The 17,161-nt window shown below is 48.3% G+C and overlaps 2 protein-coding genes and 1 long non-coding RNA gene across 29 annotated transcripts in view; 1 reads left to right on the forward strand and 2 right to left on the reverse strand.

Annotated features, from left to right (window-relative positions):
• The window catches only part of EYA2 (EYA transcriptional coactivator and phosphatase 2), a 217,088-nt gene extending 215,421 nt beyond the window's left edge, over nucleotides 1-1,667 (forward strand). For all 4 annotated transcript variants that reach the window (XM_057503051.1, XM_036902084.2, XM_036902087.2 and 1 more), the window contains one exon: nucleotides 869-1,667. In XM_057503051.1, the coding sequence (XP_057359034.1) occupies nucleotides 869-949 (81 nt within the window). In that variant the 3' untranslated portion in view covers nucleotides 950-1,667. The remainder of the gene's footprint in view (nucleotides 1-868) is intronic.
• LOC118920741 (uncharacterized) overlaps nucleotides 1-12,597 on the reverse strand; it is a 78,604-nt gene extending 66,007 nt beyond the window's left edge. Inside the window, exons 1-2 of one of the 2 annotated variants that reach the window (XR_008997992.1) lie at nucleotides 11,647-12,597; nucleotides 4,967-5,029 (exon numbers count right to left, since the gene is read on the reverse strand). This is a non-coding gene — a long non-coding RNA (uncharacterized LOC118920741). Of the gene's footprint in view, nucleotides 1-4,966; nucleotides 5,030-10,386; nucleotides 11,524-11,646 lie in introns of those variants that run through there. The other variant, XR_008997993.1, reaches the window with a different exon arrangement.
• A 1,808-nt stretch (nucleotides 12,598-14,405) lies between these two features.
• ZMYND8 (zinc finger MYND-type containing 8) overlaps nucleotides 14,406-17,161 on the reverse strand; it is a 105,892-nt gene continuing 103,136 nt past the window's right edge. For all 23 annotated transcript variants that reach the window (XM_036902074.2, XM_036902076.2, XM_057503067.1 and 20 more), the window contains one exon: nucleotides 14,406-16,058. In XM_036902074.2, the coding sequence (XP_036757969.2) occupies nucleotides 15,922-16,058 (137 nt within the window). In that variant the 3' untranslated portion in view covers nucleotides 14,406-15,921. The remainder of the gene's footprint in view (nucleotides 16,059-17,161) is intronic.

A 17,161-nucleotide genomic window follows, 5' to 3' on the forward strand; every position in this document is an offset into this window, starting at 1 on the left:
GGCACTGTGAATAGCCACAATTGTATACAGTAAATAGTACCCCTTTTTACAGCCAAGCAGCAAAGGCAGTTGTTTAAGGTAACCCAGCTAATGATGGTAGAACAGAGCTGTTCACAGGCCACTCTCTGACATTTAACCCCCATCTGTATTTCACAAATTTCTCTCTCCATGTGAGTGATTTCTTGCCATGACCAGTAGTAACACAACACTTCTTACACCACTCACAACTCTTGTTGTATCCACATACTGCCTATGCTATCACTACTTACCGTCTTCCCTTTGATCAACTCACTTATATTTAAAACTGAAAACCTGCTATCATGACAGTCATGCAGTGCAGGCAGCACCTGCTGTAAAGAGAGAAAACAAACGTATGCGGTGCTGTTCCCCGCAGCCTGCCCCGCGCTCTCCGGGCCCAGCTCTGCTCCGCTGAAGATCAGCAAATAGTAGTGAAGGGTTAAAGACACGCTTGCCCCCAGCTGAGTCTTTCTCCTTGAAGTAGCAAAATTGAGCACAAATTTTAAAAAAGGAATAGCTTTCTTGCAGCGTGATGAAGTCCACGTCCACGCACCACCTAGGACCACGCTGGTCCCAGTGGAGGGGAGGGTGTCCATCGATAAGCCAGGTGGCACAGGAAGAGCCAACCAGAACAGGCTCAGAGGGAGTAGAAACCGTGTGGCCAGACTGGCGTGTACTGGCCAGATAGGGGTCTGCTGACAATGCCACACGCCTCCTGGTTTGGGAAACGCCCACAGCATGCTGACTTGGGTTAGCTTCTCATAAGGCCCTGACTGTGGACAGGGATCCAGGGGGCTGCAGGAGGTGCTGAGCAGGACCATAACCGCAGGGCTGATGTTCTGTGTTCTAGCACAACATGCCTTTCTGGCGGATATCCTGCCACGCTGACCTGGAGGCACTGAGGCACGCCCTGGAGCTGGAGTATTTATAGCAGGACCCACAGCACCATCTGCCATCAAGGGGCATCCCACCCACCCAGGCCCCTCACCTTCCCTGCCTCCCCGCCAGATGCTGAGCACCAGAAGGGTCCCTTCAGCTGGGAGGACGCGTCCAGTGACCATCTCAGAAGCTGTCCTTTCAGTCCAAAACGTGGGTCCTGAGAAGCAGAGTACCCAGCAGTGGCTTTAGGATATTTAACTTTGGGGGAAAGGGCTGGCTCGGAGTCCAGACTTTTCTACAAGACTTACAGCACAAAAGCAAGGAACTGCTGATTTGGGGGAGGGCTGGTGATGAGGAGGGGACAGGCTCGGTTTTGTTTTTGTTTTTTGTTTTTTTTAATTTATGGACTAATGTCATTACTCTGATATTACGCTCTCGTACCTGTGTTGTTGGTTTTCTTAGTCGTTGGTTTGGTTTGGTTTTTTAAACTGGCATGTGGGGTGGTGTTCAGCTCTAATTTAAGCACTCTCTGCTCCAAGTTGTGCTTTGGGGGGGACAATCATTCTTTGAACAATTGGTGAGGGAGGCGATTTGGGGCTGTTGGGAAAAACTATTGCTTATTCGTTTTTAAGGACCTAACTTGACGTCATGTGGACAGTGCACGTGCCTTATGCTGCCATCTTGTTTTCTAGGAAGAGGAGTTGCTGGAGAGGAGGTGGTACTTTGTGACAGATAAGAGGCATTAAATAAAACCACGTTTACATTTTGAAGTGGGGTAGGGTACCACTACTTTATTACCATTCTTCAGGCTTCCAAATGTTTGGCCTTTTCTGAACTTTTTCAGTTGCAAAGGAATAAAATCCAACTCAAACTGGCTTAAGACAAAAAAAGAAAAATGTCTTCAGGAACTTTAGGTGTTACTGACTTCAGGCATAGCTGGATCCAGGTGATCAAATGACTTCCACCTGTGTGGTCTTAGTTCTCAGTCACACTCTTTCCTATGTGGCAAAGATGACCAAGAATTTTTTAGCAAAACCACACCTATAGAAAGAGCACTTCCAGCACAGGGATTCTGACAGAGCCCGAGGACTGTATCTCATTGTCCAAACCTGAGTCACGGACTACCCATGGAGCTTGATTTAGGGTTTGATCCCTCATGAACAAAAAATTGGGGAGACCTGGCCTCCCAAAGAGAAAATCTGTGGGCTATTACTAAAAGACTGGGGAAAATTGCACGGTTGAACTAGAAAGTACAACCGATTTCCACTCCAGGGATTAGACTTCATTTTACAGTAGGTGAGCCGAGAATCCAGTATCGGGGGCAAGGAGGGGCAATTGGAAAAGTCCTGAGGATGCCTTGAGCATTGTTTCTGCCCACAGAGTTCCACGTAGAGCCTGATTCCATCTGATTGGCTGCTAGACATAAGTAAAAGCTCCTTCCCCTCCCCGTGTTGGTGAAATCCAGGGTTACCAACTGGCTGGTGTCCATGTCAGTGGAGATGGGGGATGACTCAGTGATTGGCATCTCAGAGCTAGAATCTCTGACGGATAGAAAGCCATCGCCAAGGGTGAGATAGACTCCCTTACTAGACTCTGAGCTCCCTGGATGCAGGGCTATTGGTTTTCATCTCTGTATCTCCAGCATCAGATGTGCTTGGAATCAGTCCACAGAGTGGATGCTGACACAAATTAGAATCCCATTATAGATGAGATAGAAGGAAGGATGGAGGTATAATTGGAATCAGAGTCAGATGGGTAATTGGATGGGTGAATGTACATTTTAGACAAATGGATGAATAGATGGTTCAAGAGCTGAGTGGGCGGATGGATGGTTGAGCGAGTGGAAGACAGATGGCTAGCTAGGTGATTGGAGGATGAATGGATCAATGTTGGGATGACTAGATGCGTGATTATGTAGATTATGAGTAGATAGATGATTGGCTGGACAACTGAATTGATGACCAAGTGGTTGTATGTAGTGAAATGAATGGATGGATGGTTGTATATGTGGTTTTATGGAAACATGGAGAGATGATTTGGTGGGTGAGTGCATAAATGAGTGGGTAGATGGAATGGGATGATGGCTGGTTGATGTGTGGTTAGTAATAATCCAAAATGGTTGGATATGTGGATGGGAGAATGGTGTAAAAATTAAATGGATGGATGGAAAAGTGGAGGTGAAGAATCCCTAAAGTTGCCTAAAATACCTGGATTGCTCTCACTATAATCTGTCAGCTTAAACAACGTCTGGAATGAGTAGAGTTTTACTGGCTGAATTGGCTTCTGGCTAGAGTAGACAGAGACTGGAGCAGAGGCACCCTGGGAAGTCATTGCTGTGGAACTCCTGTGCCATCCGTGTTGCCCCACTGTCTCAACGCCCTGCTTCTCGGGCACCCACCACAACCATGCTCTGACCTTTCCCCCCTTCCTGCCACTGCCAAAACTTCCATCAGCAAAAATTCTGTTGAGAACTGAACAAAAAGTAAATTATTTGTAAAAGGAGTTTTTATTTTAATAGACTTCCATTTAGAGGTACTAATAGTAGACTTACAGCCATCCACCTAGGAAGAAGCTTGGGGTGAAAACAGATATATTCCCTCTAATCCTGAAATTAACTGCCTAGATGGTCAACTACTTTACTGTTGTGATGACTAAATGCCAAAGGCTGGTTCTGACAGAAGCCAGCAGTCCACAGTCTGTCAGGTAAGTGTTTTAGCCTTAATTCTAGATGACTCAGATGCCACTGGGCAAGAACAGTCTCTTTCTCATCCTGTACACTCAGTGCCCACAACAGAGTCTGGCATGGAGACAGCACTTAATAAATGTTGGATGATGAATGGGTGGATGGATAGGTGGTGGACAGGCGGTGGGTGGATGATGGATAGCTAGGCCTCAGTGGTCCCAGACTGCTTGCCTTCACCATTTCCCCAGCAGCATCTTGCAGTTCTCTAGAACTGGACTACTGAGCACCCATAAACAAAAGCTCTTAGCCTTCTAGAAGTCTGAGCATGACTCCAGAACTTGCTGACCAGTCCAGCAGAAGGACAGAGACCCAAAGAAGTCCTCAGGTCAACCTCTGGAGCTGAAGGTATTTGCCTTTCCACAGGATTTAGAAGTCAAAGGACCACCACTGGAATTTGTTTTATTTTTTTTCATTGCAAATGACAGAAACACAAAGTGGCTTCAACAAGAAAAACAAAATTACTTGGCTTAGTTGACTGAAAGATTCAGCAATGTGTGATCTCAGACCCCCAACCCCATCCCAAATACAGAATTCAAGATATGCCTTTCAACTTTTAAATTCTCTCTCTCCATCCCCGGATGATGTTTCCTCCCATTTGGTTTCATTTGTAGGCAGTAATCCACATGCTTAGAGTAGAAGCTGTAGAAGGAGTAATTCAACAAAGCTTTCCATTGACAAAGTATTGTTCAATTCTTGAAAGAATGATTGCTTAGGAAAAATAGGTTAAATTAATCCTGGGAGTTAACAAATGTCCTTATGGCTGAAATATTCTGAGTTGGTTCTTCCTGAGTTATTTGCAGCCAAAACCATCCCAACTTACATAACACATAACAAATAGTGTTAGTAGTAGAGTCGTATATCACATGGGCTTGGATCTCTACTCAGGAAATCAGTCATTCTTGTTATCAACAAGGAGCAGAATATTTTTTTCATCAACTATTAATCAGGAATCTAAACTGCACTGCAGTGTCACAGGTGCAACAGATACAAATCTGAATAAGACATCGCCATGCAAAGAAAAACATTGATAAATTTGACCATCTTAAAAAAAACTTACTAAAAAAACATAAGCAGAGACAAAAGTCAGAGTGAAATTCAAATCACCAACAAGAGCAAGGGTCAATCCCAATATAAAAAAAGCTCTTAGAAACTAATAACAGTCCAACAACCAAATGAAAAATGGTCAGAGACTATCAACAAACATGTAATTTTTTAAAATCAATCTTATAAAAAGATGGTTAGTCTTACTCATAAGAGAAATGCAAATACATTGAGAACCATTTTCCCCCATCAGGTTGACAAAAATCTGGAAGTTTTAGGACTCACAGTTCTGGTGGAGCTGTGGGGCCCTTTGTGCATTGCTCTTGCAGGCTGAAATTGACACATCTCCTAAGGAGAGAAGGTTGACAATATTTATCCAATATGTAAGTTTGACCCAGCAATCCCACTTCTGAGAATTTACTTATAGATATATGTATGTAGGTGTGTCTATAATTGCAGAGAATGAAAACAACCCAAATACCCATCTGTGGTAAAGTTTTTACATGATGATATAGCCCTGCAATGGAATACTGTACAGTCATAAAAAAGGACACGATCCTTCCCTATGTATCAGTTTGGGAAGATCTAAACACATCACTAAGTAAAAAAGACTCAGATGCCAGTGCAGAACAATGTGTGCACGTGCCACCTAATATATGAAAATAGAGGAAAAAATAACTATTATCTTATTTGCAAAAAGAAACTTTGGAAGGATGTATAAGAAATTAAAACAGTGACCTGTAGGGAGCTATCAGACAGGTTTATCAAGTGGGAGATATTTATTTACATATTGATACCTTATTTACATATTGAACTTGTGAATGGGTTACCTTTAGAACATCTTAAAGATCAAATGTCAGTTCTGGGGACTTCTCTCTCATAGCCCGTTGCCCTAGGGAGCTTGTTTCTAGCCACAGTTTCCCCCAAATGACAACAGTAGCCCTTTCCCCATGGGCCTCAAGGTGCTGGTGTGAAGACTGAAGAAACGTCCATAAATCAAGCGACCCCTCCTGCCCCATCTGAGGAAGCCTCACCTGCCCTGAGCCACCACAGGCAGTGGTGCTCCCAGGGCTCTGAGTTGGGGATACCCCAGAAAGCCCTGTCAAAGCAGCTTTCAGAGCAACTGTGCTACATCCATTCATCCATTCTCCCAGGGTGAGCCAGGTCTACCATTTACCAGGTGCTCTCCTTAACTTCTGAGTACAGAGGCAGCCCAGACCTCCATGGAGCCAACTTTCCTGCAGAGGGACCCTGAAAGAAAGCCGGCAGCTGAACTGGGGGCTCGGGCTTTCCCCCTCACCTCCTCGTCTTGTGGAGAGGGCCTGCCAGCCAGAAGCAGGAAACCTGTACACACCCCAGGTCCTTTCACACCCTGGGCACAAGCTTGCTTTTCTGCTTGAGCCTAAGTCCCCTTCCAAGAAGTGCCTTGAGGTCGAGAAGGGGCCGTGTGACTCTCAGCAAGGAGAAGGTAGATCTTGGAAACCTAAGTCAGCCAACTTCAAAAAAAAGAGCCCTGAGAACATCTTTGAAAGAGATCATGGTATTTGTCCAGTGAAATATTCAGAGTCCAAAAAATAGCCCCTTTGCTGTCCAAGGGGTGAACATTGAGGGTCTTTTCTGTTGGTTGAGATTTTGACTTTCAGAACACACAGCATGGCCTTGTTGTGTCAACAATGGAGGCTGCTGTCATCCTCAGACCTCAGCTGAAGTCCAGAGAAAGCACAGGGCGATGTGGTGTGGAGTAACCGGAGCAATGTGTGGGCACTGCAGACGGACTGGTCACCTCTAAGGAGGTGAACTCAGGTGACATCTGAGCTCAGACCCAGATGATGAGAAAAACTCAGAAAGCGTTCCAGGGAGACAGGAAGTACAGAGCTTCCAGGCAAACAAACCTTTCTAGCTGGAGAGCAAGAAAGGAACCAGGTGAGGAAAAAAAAGGAACCGGGTGTGGCTAGAGGTGAGGCCAAAGGTCATGGGTCAGAGGGCAAGACCTCGCTAGATCTGATTGGATGCATTTGGACGTGATGTGGGATTTTACTGGAGTTTGTATTTTCTAAATCCAAGGAGAAGACTCCATAGAGCTTTAAGCAGGAGAGTGACATGATCTGATTTACATTTTAAAAAATCACCCTGACTGCTGTGGGGAAAAATGGTCTGAAGGCAGAAGGATGGAGGCAGGGCGTCCAGTCAAAAATAACTGGTTATGGGAGCCCCCATGAACTGAACAGAGACTTTTAAATATTATTTTATAATCTACACACAGTTTCCTACATGAAGCTCAAGTATGCATCTTGATGTATTTTTACATATGATTTTGGGTAACCAGCAGCCAGATCCAGATGGAGGACATTTCCAGGCCCATAAAAACTGTCTCCTGGCCCTTGCAAGCCTTTACCCCCATTCCGTCATGTTCCTGATTTCTGCCACCACAGTAGTTGGGCCTGATCATGGGTTCATATACGCAGGCCCATACAGCATGTACTCTTCTCTGTCTGGCTTCTTTCACCCATAAGGTTTTCGAGGCGGTCCCTGTTATGGCGTGGATGTGCAGCTCACTCTGGGTAGAGAATTTGAGTTATTTCTGGACCATTCTCCTTTCACTGCTTTCAACCCCTGTTGATGCCAGCTCAGCGCCAGCAAACTGTGCTTGCCAGTGACCACCAGGGGGCAGTGCAACCCTGCCGCTGGCCTGAGCGCCCCGCAGGGGCCCCCTGAAGTGGGGCCTGGAAACAAGGCAGGGTTGCCCTTGAAAGGATTTTGAAAGCATCTTCTTCAGGACATGCCCAGGCTTCAGGGATTGTCTCAATGAAATGGCAGCGCCATCGACAACGTTCAGGCCCAAGAGTTAATGACAAGTTGATCGGCCAAGGCCGCAGTGGGGATCCCAGCACGGAGCAGTGTCTGTAGGAAGCCAAGGGGACGCTAAGGTGGCCCCAAGGGTGATCTGCAGCTACAGGTCTGGAGAGCACTGTCCTACACCCGCCCTGTCTTTAAAAATTGGCTTCTCTAACTTACAAGCCAGCTCCAGCCAAATACTGATTTTTAAATTCAGCCATTAAGGATTTGGCCTCAAATGAGCATTTGGTCAACTCTGGCTGTAGATGAGGGGGCACCTCTTTTCATCTGCAGCCCCCACTGCGCAGGTAGTGGGGTAGCGGCCTTTGTCTCGGTCCTGCTGCCACTTGGTGTGGCTGACTGACAAGCTGCTATGTCCCAGGCACTGAGCTAAGCCTTTGACCTGCATTAGCTCATTCTGTCCTCACAGCCACCCATGGTCCTGTCAGGAGAGGAGGGAGGGCACGGTGGTTAGGACACTGACACTGGGTTAAATCCCAGCTCTCCCTTTTATATCTGTGGGAACTGCACCTCCTGAATCCCAGCTTTGCAGTGGAAAATGGATGTGACAACAGCACCAACCTCACAGATTTGTTGACCACACTGAGTGCATTCAGATGGGAACAGCACTTAGAAGTGGCTTTCAAACTTTTTCAACTGCCCTCCACAAGAAACTCATACTACATCCCACCCAGCATAACATTCATATATGTATGTGTACCTAAACATGAGTGTATGTGTTTTGTGAACGTAACTAAAATTGTTTCACAAAGCAATGCCTACCCGTATTACTGTGCTGTATCCTGTGATCTTCCTCCCTACTCTGTTTTTAAATGATGCAGGTCACAATCTACAAACCAATTTCACTCATAACCCATTGTTTTGAAAATACTGGTTTAGAACAAGGTTTGGCAAAGAATAAGCTTGTCATCCAATTAACTGTGGTTTTCATAAACCCCACTTTACAGAGGGGAAAACTGAGGCCCAGAGAGGTGTGGCTTAACCCTGACCTCACACCTGAAAAAAGGTGGCAGAGCTTGCGTTTCCAACCCAGTGTCTTTGACTGCTAGATTACTGTTCTCCAGCCTGAGGCTGCAAACTGGTGGGTGGCTCACAGGCCAGATCTGGCCCACATGTAAGATTGATTGCCCTTCATGTTATGTTTTTAATCTTTGATCCAGTTACTTAAGACTTGGGAGATTTCATTTAAATTGTGACTTCTCTCCCCAAAAAAGTGCACAGTCTGTTGACACCGGGCCTGCATGTGCACATGACCAGCTGAGCCACACTGCAGCTGCCCCTTTTAGCTGCAGCAGGTACTCTCTAGGCTTACCCGTTGGCCGCATTCCCCACCACACCCTGCTGTCTCCCTGCAACACTGAGGCCAAGCATCAGCTGTCATTCATCATCACACCTGCTGACTGTTTTTTCCAGAATGAAGAAGTATTTTTCTATCAAAAGTGGAAAAGCAAAAACTAAACCAAGGGACCTTCGTGTTTCAAGAAAAACATAGATGCATGAATCTATTCTACCATGTTTCATATACAAAGAAGACACGTCTATGTCAATTCTACCCTCCCCCACCCCCGCCGCCACCGATCTGCTTCTTTGGTTTCTAGTCTCTACCTGGTCCTGGGAGCCGAGCAGAGTTTGCAGCCCCCGTCCTAACCACTACCCTGTAGCTGCCCTCTGTCCACAGCTGTGTCTGCAGCTCCTGAAACTGCCCAGCTGTGAATGGGAGCCTAATTAACAGTGACTGCATGAGTGGCTTTTATGCAAAAGCTTCTCCAATAATGACTTCTACAGATACCGTAATGGTTAAGAGCAGGCAGTCTTTTCTGTGTCGTCAGACTGGGTTCAAGTCCAGCTTCTGCCACTAACTAGCTGTGTAACCTCAGGCAGCTTCCTCCACCTCTCTGGGCCTGATGTCCTCAGCTGCCAAATGCAGGTTATTAGGATGCAATGTTGCCTGGAATGAAGAAGATGCTTGTACATGGAGTTCCTTCTCCTTCAGTTCATTAAGGTGAATCAAGGTCAGTACTCAACTGCCTGAACAAGCTGGCTAGTGCCCAGCTGGCCTGGCCTTGGACTATCCGCTGGACCAGGGGGACAGTGGTATCCCATTAACACCATGCCCTGAGAAGAGAGCCCTGGGCAGGTAGAGCCGTGGGCCAGACGGCAAAGCCAAGGGTTTGATCGCTGGCCACAGCGCTGGGTGAGAACTGCCTGGTCCAACACGCAGCCATCCTTCCTCGCGCTCCTCCCTCCTGCTGCTGCTGTGCCCTCCTGAACGCAAGAGGCTGGAAAGCTGCAAACTGTTCCCTAGGCTCCTTACAGCCAAGGGTCTGGAGCATTTCGGGACCCACCAGTCTGCCGTGTTCCACAAGGGACCTGCACTGGGTACGGAATTAAATGGGGAGAAAGGTGGCTGTCCTATGTGAGAAACCAAGGCACGTTCTGCCACCAAGCGTCCAGGGGTCAGTCAGGTGCTGATGTCCAGGGGCCAGAGCTGCACAGAGGGCAGTGAGGACAAGCACACTCTGTGGCTGTCACCCTATCTAACTGGGACGACCGAGAGAAGAGGCTGCTGCTTCCCTTCCACCTTCAAAATCTCACACAAGCTCCTTTTTTGGTCAATTCTACCTCGGAAATACTCAAGGAAAGGGATTCTGAGAAATGTAGTTCCGGCCTCACCAAGTTAACACCACACAGACTGTAGACCAGTTTGCTCACTACAGCTTCCCACTTTAGCTGGCCGAGCGAACTCTGCCCTTGACAGCTGACCCGACTGACGGACTTTGGACAGTTCTACAGTGCATGCTGTCGACATTTTCATTAACCAAGGTCTTTTGGGGTTGGACAACTCCTACCTTGGGACCTGGCACCAGAAGCAGCTGCATCTCACGTTCCCAGCCTCCCTTGCAGTTAGAATGCAAGCATGTGAACTGGGCTCAACCAGTGAGATATACTCAGATGGGACCCAGGCTCAGCCAATCAGATACATCCAAATGGTAGTTAGACCTAGTCAAATACACCCACGTGGAACCTAGGCTTAGCCAATCCAGATACACCCACATGTGGAAGCAATGGAAGCGGATTCTGATGCATGGGATCCAATCTAGCGAGGAGGCTGAAAGGACCTGCCCTGTGTCACTAGTGAGAGTTGCAGTGTCTGGGCCTGGTGGCAGTGACACAAAGGTCCTGCAATGGAATCTGGACATCGTTCGTGGCTGTGTGGTCTCCAAGCCAGTCTCTCTGGCCTCCCTCCCAGAGATCTGGGGGCCTCTTAATATCTTTTCATTTCTTCCCTGCTCCAATTTACCTAGAGTGGATTCTCTTGTTTTGCAACTAAAAACCCGACTTCCTCTAAATTCATTTAGCCCCCATGTCTCAGTTTCCCAAGAGCAGAACAATACCCACCCCCACCCCCACCCGGGGCAGTTGAGAAGAGTCAGGGAAGGGCCGCCCAGAGGCTTTGCGAAAACCTAGGTCGGTGCCGCACACACAGGCCGTGTCGTCTGATGGGCCACTGCCCCGGCTTGGCGTCAGGCAGTCGGCTTTGAATCCTGGATTTGGCACTGACCTGTCGTGTGACCTTAGGCAAGTCACTTTCCCCATCCGGAGAATGGGACTATGATTAGTGCCTGCCTGTGGCATCATCGTGACCACTGAAAGATGGCTGCAGGGAAATCCCTCAGCACAGAAGGAATATGGGTGGCCTTTGTTTCTCTGGATTAAGGAAAATAAATAATAACATACACTGTGTCCTGATGCGCCCAAAGAGGGTCCATGAAATGCTGATGTTTCTAAAACATGCTCAAAACACAACTCTGATTAATGCCACTGAATTACACACTTGAAAATGGTTAAAAGGGCAAATTTGATGTTATATATTTTTTACCACAATGTTTTAAAATTAATGTAATACACCTAAGATTATTGAATTATATACTTTTAAATGGGTGGATTACATGGTATGTGATTGTGTCTCAATAAAGCTGTTTAAAAAAAAACCCAGCCTCGCCGGCTTCCCATCTCCACGGGAGCACAAGGCAACTGACCTCTCGGCCCCTCAGAGCTCATGAGCCCAGCACCTCCCCGCCCACCTCCTCCCACGCCGGCCTCCCGACCGGCTCAGGCCTTTTACATCTGCTCTTCCTTCTCCCTAGGATGTTCTTGCAGCCCGCTGAGTGGCTCACAGCTCGGGCTGCCCACTAGGATCCCCCGGGAGCTTTAAAAAGTACGGCTGCCCGAAGTCCCCCTCAGAGAGGTGGGTGTCATTCGGAGAGGATGGCAGGGTCGGGGCACTCCTGGTTTTGTTGTTTTAAGCCTTCCGGGTGCTCGCAGCAGTCAGCCCTCATGGAATAGCTGCTGCCCGTTATCAGAGCGCAGTCCCCACCTCCTTCAGGTTTCTGCTTGAACACCAGCTCCTTGGAGAGGCCAGCCCGTCATACCATCAGCTTCCTCTCGGTTCCCTGCTTATGTACCTCCACGTTGGTCCCACCTAGGGTTATGTTATACAGATTTTGCACTGCTTCCCGATGAGAATTTCAGACGACAGAGGCCGCACCTCTCTGTTAGTGTTGCCCCAGTGCATGGCCCACACACAGTGCTCTGTAAGCAGCAGCCGCCTGAACAGACTTTGGCCCACCTTCTCTCCAGCCGCCTGGTCCTGCTCCAGCTCCGGGGCCTGCAGTTCTGCAAGGGGGCCACCAGGTGGCGAGAGTGCCCGATTCCATTACAGGCCACCCCAGATCAGACCCACACCGCCTGTAAAGGAGCTAAGGCCGTGGCAGACCCTGTGGTGTCCTCCCCCTTCTCATCCACAGATTCAAAGTCATTGGGCATCTGAAAACACTCGACCCTGACTAAAGTCAGGGGGAGAAGGCCCTGCAGCCCTTTTTGGAGCCTCAAGTCCTCTTTGGCCTCTTGGGAACCCCCACACACAGCTCCTGACTTGCACATGAGCACACCGCTGGTCTGTCTGCGAGGCCTCACTTGGGAGACAATTTGAGGTTCCATCCACGAGGGGCTGACGTGTCCTCTTCCAGGTAACAGGATCTCACACTTCCAAAGGGGAAGGCAGCCGGGGGCTTGTACGGGTACGCAACAACGCCGCAGACTTCAGGTCACGTGGAGAGGGGGACAGGACAAGAGGGGGGGTATCCGACACAGAAGGGGGAAAGCCAACTCCCTCTGCAGGTTCGTAACTGCACAGGCTCTGACACTCAGTAATGTGACCCGAGGGGACCGGGTGGCTGGGAGGGGCTTCACACTGGGGCCCTCTCCTTACCTTTTCAAATCTGAGGCACGTGACTGCATTACCTAGTCAAAGAGAGAGAGTAAAATCCAGCATTTTTTTAAGAGCATCTAGTTCTCTACTGCTGAGAAAGCCTCTTCTCTTCAGTGTCCTTTCTTGTCTGGAAGACCACAGCTCAGACCAGCAAGGCTGGGGGTCGGGCGGGGTGCCAGGGACACCTCGCGGGGGGACGGCTGAGGCCACCCCTGCTGGCACGTTGCCCCACCACTTAGGAGCCGTGTGACCTTCACCGTCAGCTCTTCCAAGCCTGTCCCCTCACACAGCTCACATTCGAGTGGGACACACACACACAGGATAAAGTCATAAATATGTATGACTTTTGCTCAAGGACATGAAAACTAGAGAGAGGCTGAGACAGAGGATGGGGGAAGGGTGGCTACTGCAGCGGTGACATCTGAAGGGGAGCCTGAAGTGCCAGCCACAGCAGGGCGTGCCAGCACCATCAGGGGCCGGGACCAGGAGGCTGGCATCAGGAGGCTGGCACGTGGGGGCTGCCAGCCAGCCACCAGGCAGACAGTGCTTTCCCTGCAGCCAGCCTCTCCCCCTAGAACGGCGCTGGATCCAAGGAGAAGACAGGGAAGGGGCACAGGCATACCCAATATAAGGAAGCTAAAAAAATTTTAACAAAAAATGACAATGCCCCATCAATTAGAAAAAGCATGTCAATACAACAGAAGTCTAATTAGAATCTTTCACTAGCTCCGTGGCCTTGAGCTTGTCACCTCTGTAGGGCCTGTTTCTACAGCGGCCACTGGGAGGTCACACCGGGGTGGTGAATAGCCCTTTCTGGGTCAGCTCGCACCTGAGGATCGAGGGGACTATCACATCCCACCCTGTGAACGCCAAAGACCACGGGCCCTGGAACACCCAGTGCCCTCTCCACCTCACTACCTCCTCTTAGCTACGTGAAGCATGTCAAACTCAGTCGCCCAGGGCCTTCGCACCTGCTGGCCCCTCCGTATGGGACACCCACCCAGTTACCTTCCCACAACCAGCTCTTCACTCAGGTCTCAGGTCAAATGTCCCCTCCTGAGAGAAACCCCTGCGTGGGCCCCGTTAGAACTGCCACCTTCACCCCTTGGTCCTGCTCTCAACCATCCCTGTTTTGTTCCTTTCACAACACTGGTCAGCATGGCCGGCAGCCATTCCCTGCCTTTTGTATTAACTCGCGAGATGAGACAATGTTTACGTTTATAAGTGGCTAAAAAATTATTTTGTGATACATGAAAATTAAGTGACCAGGTGTGCCTGGACAGGGCTGATGTCATGTGCTGCCCATGCCAGTCCTGTTAGCTCAGGCTTCCATCCTGGCCACAGAGACACAACTCGCTCCCTTCCCACTGTTTTTCTAAGACTGACCTAGGCTCTCTCTCCTGTTCTTTTCTTTGTCAAAAAGTTCCAAGGAACTGCACTTCCCAGGAAAGTGCCTACTGGGGCCCTTATTTACAAAGTGCCCACCACCGTGGAATGTTCTAAGCTTTTCCGGGCCAGTCTCCTGGGTTTGGTCGTGCCCACCTGACAGAGCCACCCTGACCAAATGGAAAACTCCACATTCGAGGACGACCAAGCCATTTTGCCAAAACAGTTTAATTAAAAAAAAGATGAAGGATCTGAAAAAATGGGGAGGTTGGGGAGGGAGGGAACCCAAAGAGCATACCGTGAGTCCACTGGCTCAGTCACAAAGAAACACCATCATCAAAAAAGATATTTAAGTTTAATACAAATTTTATACAAAGAAAATGTGAAAAAATACTTCCATATGCTAAAAGCAATTATGCTTCACAAATAAGGCCAGCTAGGCTATTTTTTTTTTTTTGACAACTGCAATTCACAAATGTTCTTTCTCTCCTGTTTTCTTCTAATACCCTCTCTCTATTTCTTCTAATATGGGTAACTAGCTGGAAACTGTACAGTTCGCATTCTCTTATCAACAATGAAGAGAAAGTAAACAGGACTAAAATGTACAACAGAATGTATTGGAATGGTATCGTACAGTTAATTTTCTCATATACATACATCACCTTTTGCTTCGTTCGATGCTTTTTGTTTTACACAACATACAAAGTGGTACTACAGCATACGTAGTGTAACAGACAGCACGACGGCTGTCTTTTCTCTCATACTGCCTTTGTTTCATGCTTACATAAAAACGTAAAATTCCATCATATAAATAATACATACATGCTTCATCCCAGACTCCAGTGTCCTCTGCGTGCATCCTGCCTCCACGAAGCACAGTATCGTTTACCAAGTATGTGTGAGTGTATTTAAAGAAACCACAAAGCAAAGCAAAGGCTGTTGCAGAGCTTCTGACCGACGCTCTCTGGGTTCTTCTCTTCTGCAACTCAACTGAGCGGAGCTTCGGTTTATCTTCTGTAAACAAGGACCTTATTTTTTTTCCCTTTTAGGAGTAGAGTCATCTTTGAAATCCCACAAAATAAACTAGCTTCTCCATGTGTCCTTCTGATCCAGAGAACTTACATTTTATAACAGAGTAACGTAGCATTTGAAAGGGGCCACTGGCTTGACGTGATGTGCCCACGACAGCACAGGCTCTGTGCCGACACTCCTGAACCTAATGTGCTGAGTACAGGCGTATGAATGCAAACGGCTCACTCTCCCCTGGGCATTCAAGGACGAGGGCCTGGGTGCAACAGCATCGCTGGGCCCAGTCCCCACGCCACGGTGTGACATGTGGGCTGCCTGACCGTCCCTTCTCCAACACCAAATGTTTCTGGTTGGGTTTTGTTTTTCTTTTTCTTTTTTTTTTTATAAGTTAAAGTCCATACAAATATAAAAAGGGGAAGGTACTCTAGGTTCAATGACATCCACAAATTGTACATTATTTACATCTAAAGCGTCGATTTCATGTGGGTGGAAGAATCCTCAGTCAAAGCTAATGCCGGACGCTATGTAGTGTGGGCTGCCCCTGGCGCCAGGGGCAAAGGCCAAGTCCGAAGGTGTGCGGTTCTCAAGTCTGCAGGTGGTGGTTCTCCCACCTCATGTTTCTTTGCTGTTTCCTGTTTTCTTGGTGTCTGGTTTTTTTTTCCTCCATGGGGTGGGAGGCTTATGTCGCCATTTGTCCCTAGTCCCAGAAGGTGTCCAGCCGAGACTCTTTCGGGATGAGACTCTTCGAGCTGGTGCTGGCGTTGTGCTCAGAACGTGCAGATCCTCGCTTCTCGTCGCTACTCCAGCTGCTGGATTTACTGCTCCGGGAATGGTCTGGGGAGGAAAACCAACAGAAAGGGATGATGAGAATTCCTGCTGGCCTCCCCTGCAGCAGAACCATCCTCAGACTTGATCCGCACCTTCTACCTGGGAAGCCACCTTCCCCTCCCCGCTCCACACCACTGATGGGCAACATACTGCCCCGGCTGCTTCCCTAAATGCGTGCGTCTTGTCGAATACAAAGGGCAGAACAATTTACTTTTTTAGGGTAACAACAGCTGGATGGAAAAACAGTGGGGTGTCATGCTCACAGAGAATACAGACAAGTGAGAAAGGTACTAAATGGCCAGGGCAGGCATTTCTTACAAGGTACCTGGAACTGTGTACCCTCACTACATGACCGAACGACACTGAGCACCCACACACTTCCATGTCCAACCTTGGCCACTGGAAAAAGGCACCAAAATTTGGCATTCAATCTACTTCCTTATATTAACAGAGTTTCTTTAATCCATTTACAGACAACTTGAAAAACAGACTTATCACAAAACCATCTGAGAGAGAATCACCAAGGAGAAGTGAGGGCTGGAATGGTTAAATCCATCTGAGAACACAGCCCCCAGGGTCCTCGGTAAGGAGGAGGGTCACTGAAGGATGCAGGGCCAGAGTAAGACCTGAGATGGCTTCAAAGATGCGTTAACCACAAGGAGCCAGAGAGTGGCCGAGCAGGAATGAGAAGAGGAAGGAAGAGCCAGAGGTGTCTGCAGACCTGTCAGAGAGCTCGGGCCTGTGGGCTCTGCCGGACCCTTGCCTGCAAGAGACCTAGCAGCTCACCACCAAGAACCCGCCGCACCTTAGAGCACTTACTGAGTGGGACAGATGGGGACAAAGTTTTCTCATTTCCACTTTATTAAAAGAAACTGACTGTTCTTTTAGCTTAGAGACGGAATCCGAGTGAGGAAGGACCGTGTCACCGTCTAGGGGGATGACACTTCTTATCAGCACATGCACGTGTTTAGTCCTGGATTCTGTTTTCAGGAGGTAAAAGAGAAGAGGACCATGAAGATGTCCAAGGTAATGTGTTCCCTCAGGAGAAAACTCTTTCTCGGGCTGCACCAGTGACCCAAGGGAGGTAGTGTTCTGGTAGGCAGAGCTGG

Source organism: Manis pentadactyla, chromosome 5, assembly GCF_030020395.1.
Source record: "Manis pentadactyla isolate mManPen7 chromosome 5, mManPen7.hap1, whole genome shotgun sequence".
In the NCBI taxonomy this organism is placed as follows: domain Eukaryota; kingdom Metazoa; phylum Chordata; class Mammalia; order Pholidota; family Manidae; genus Manis; species Manis pentadactyla.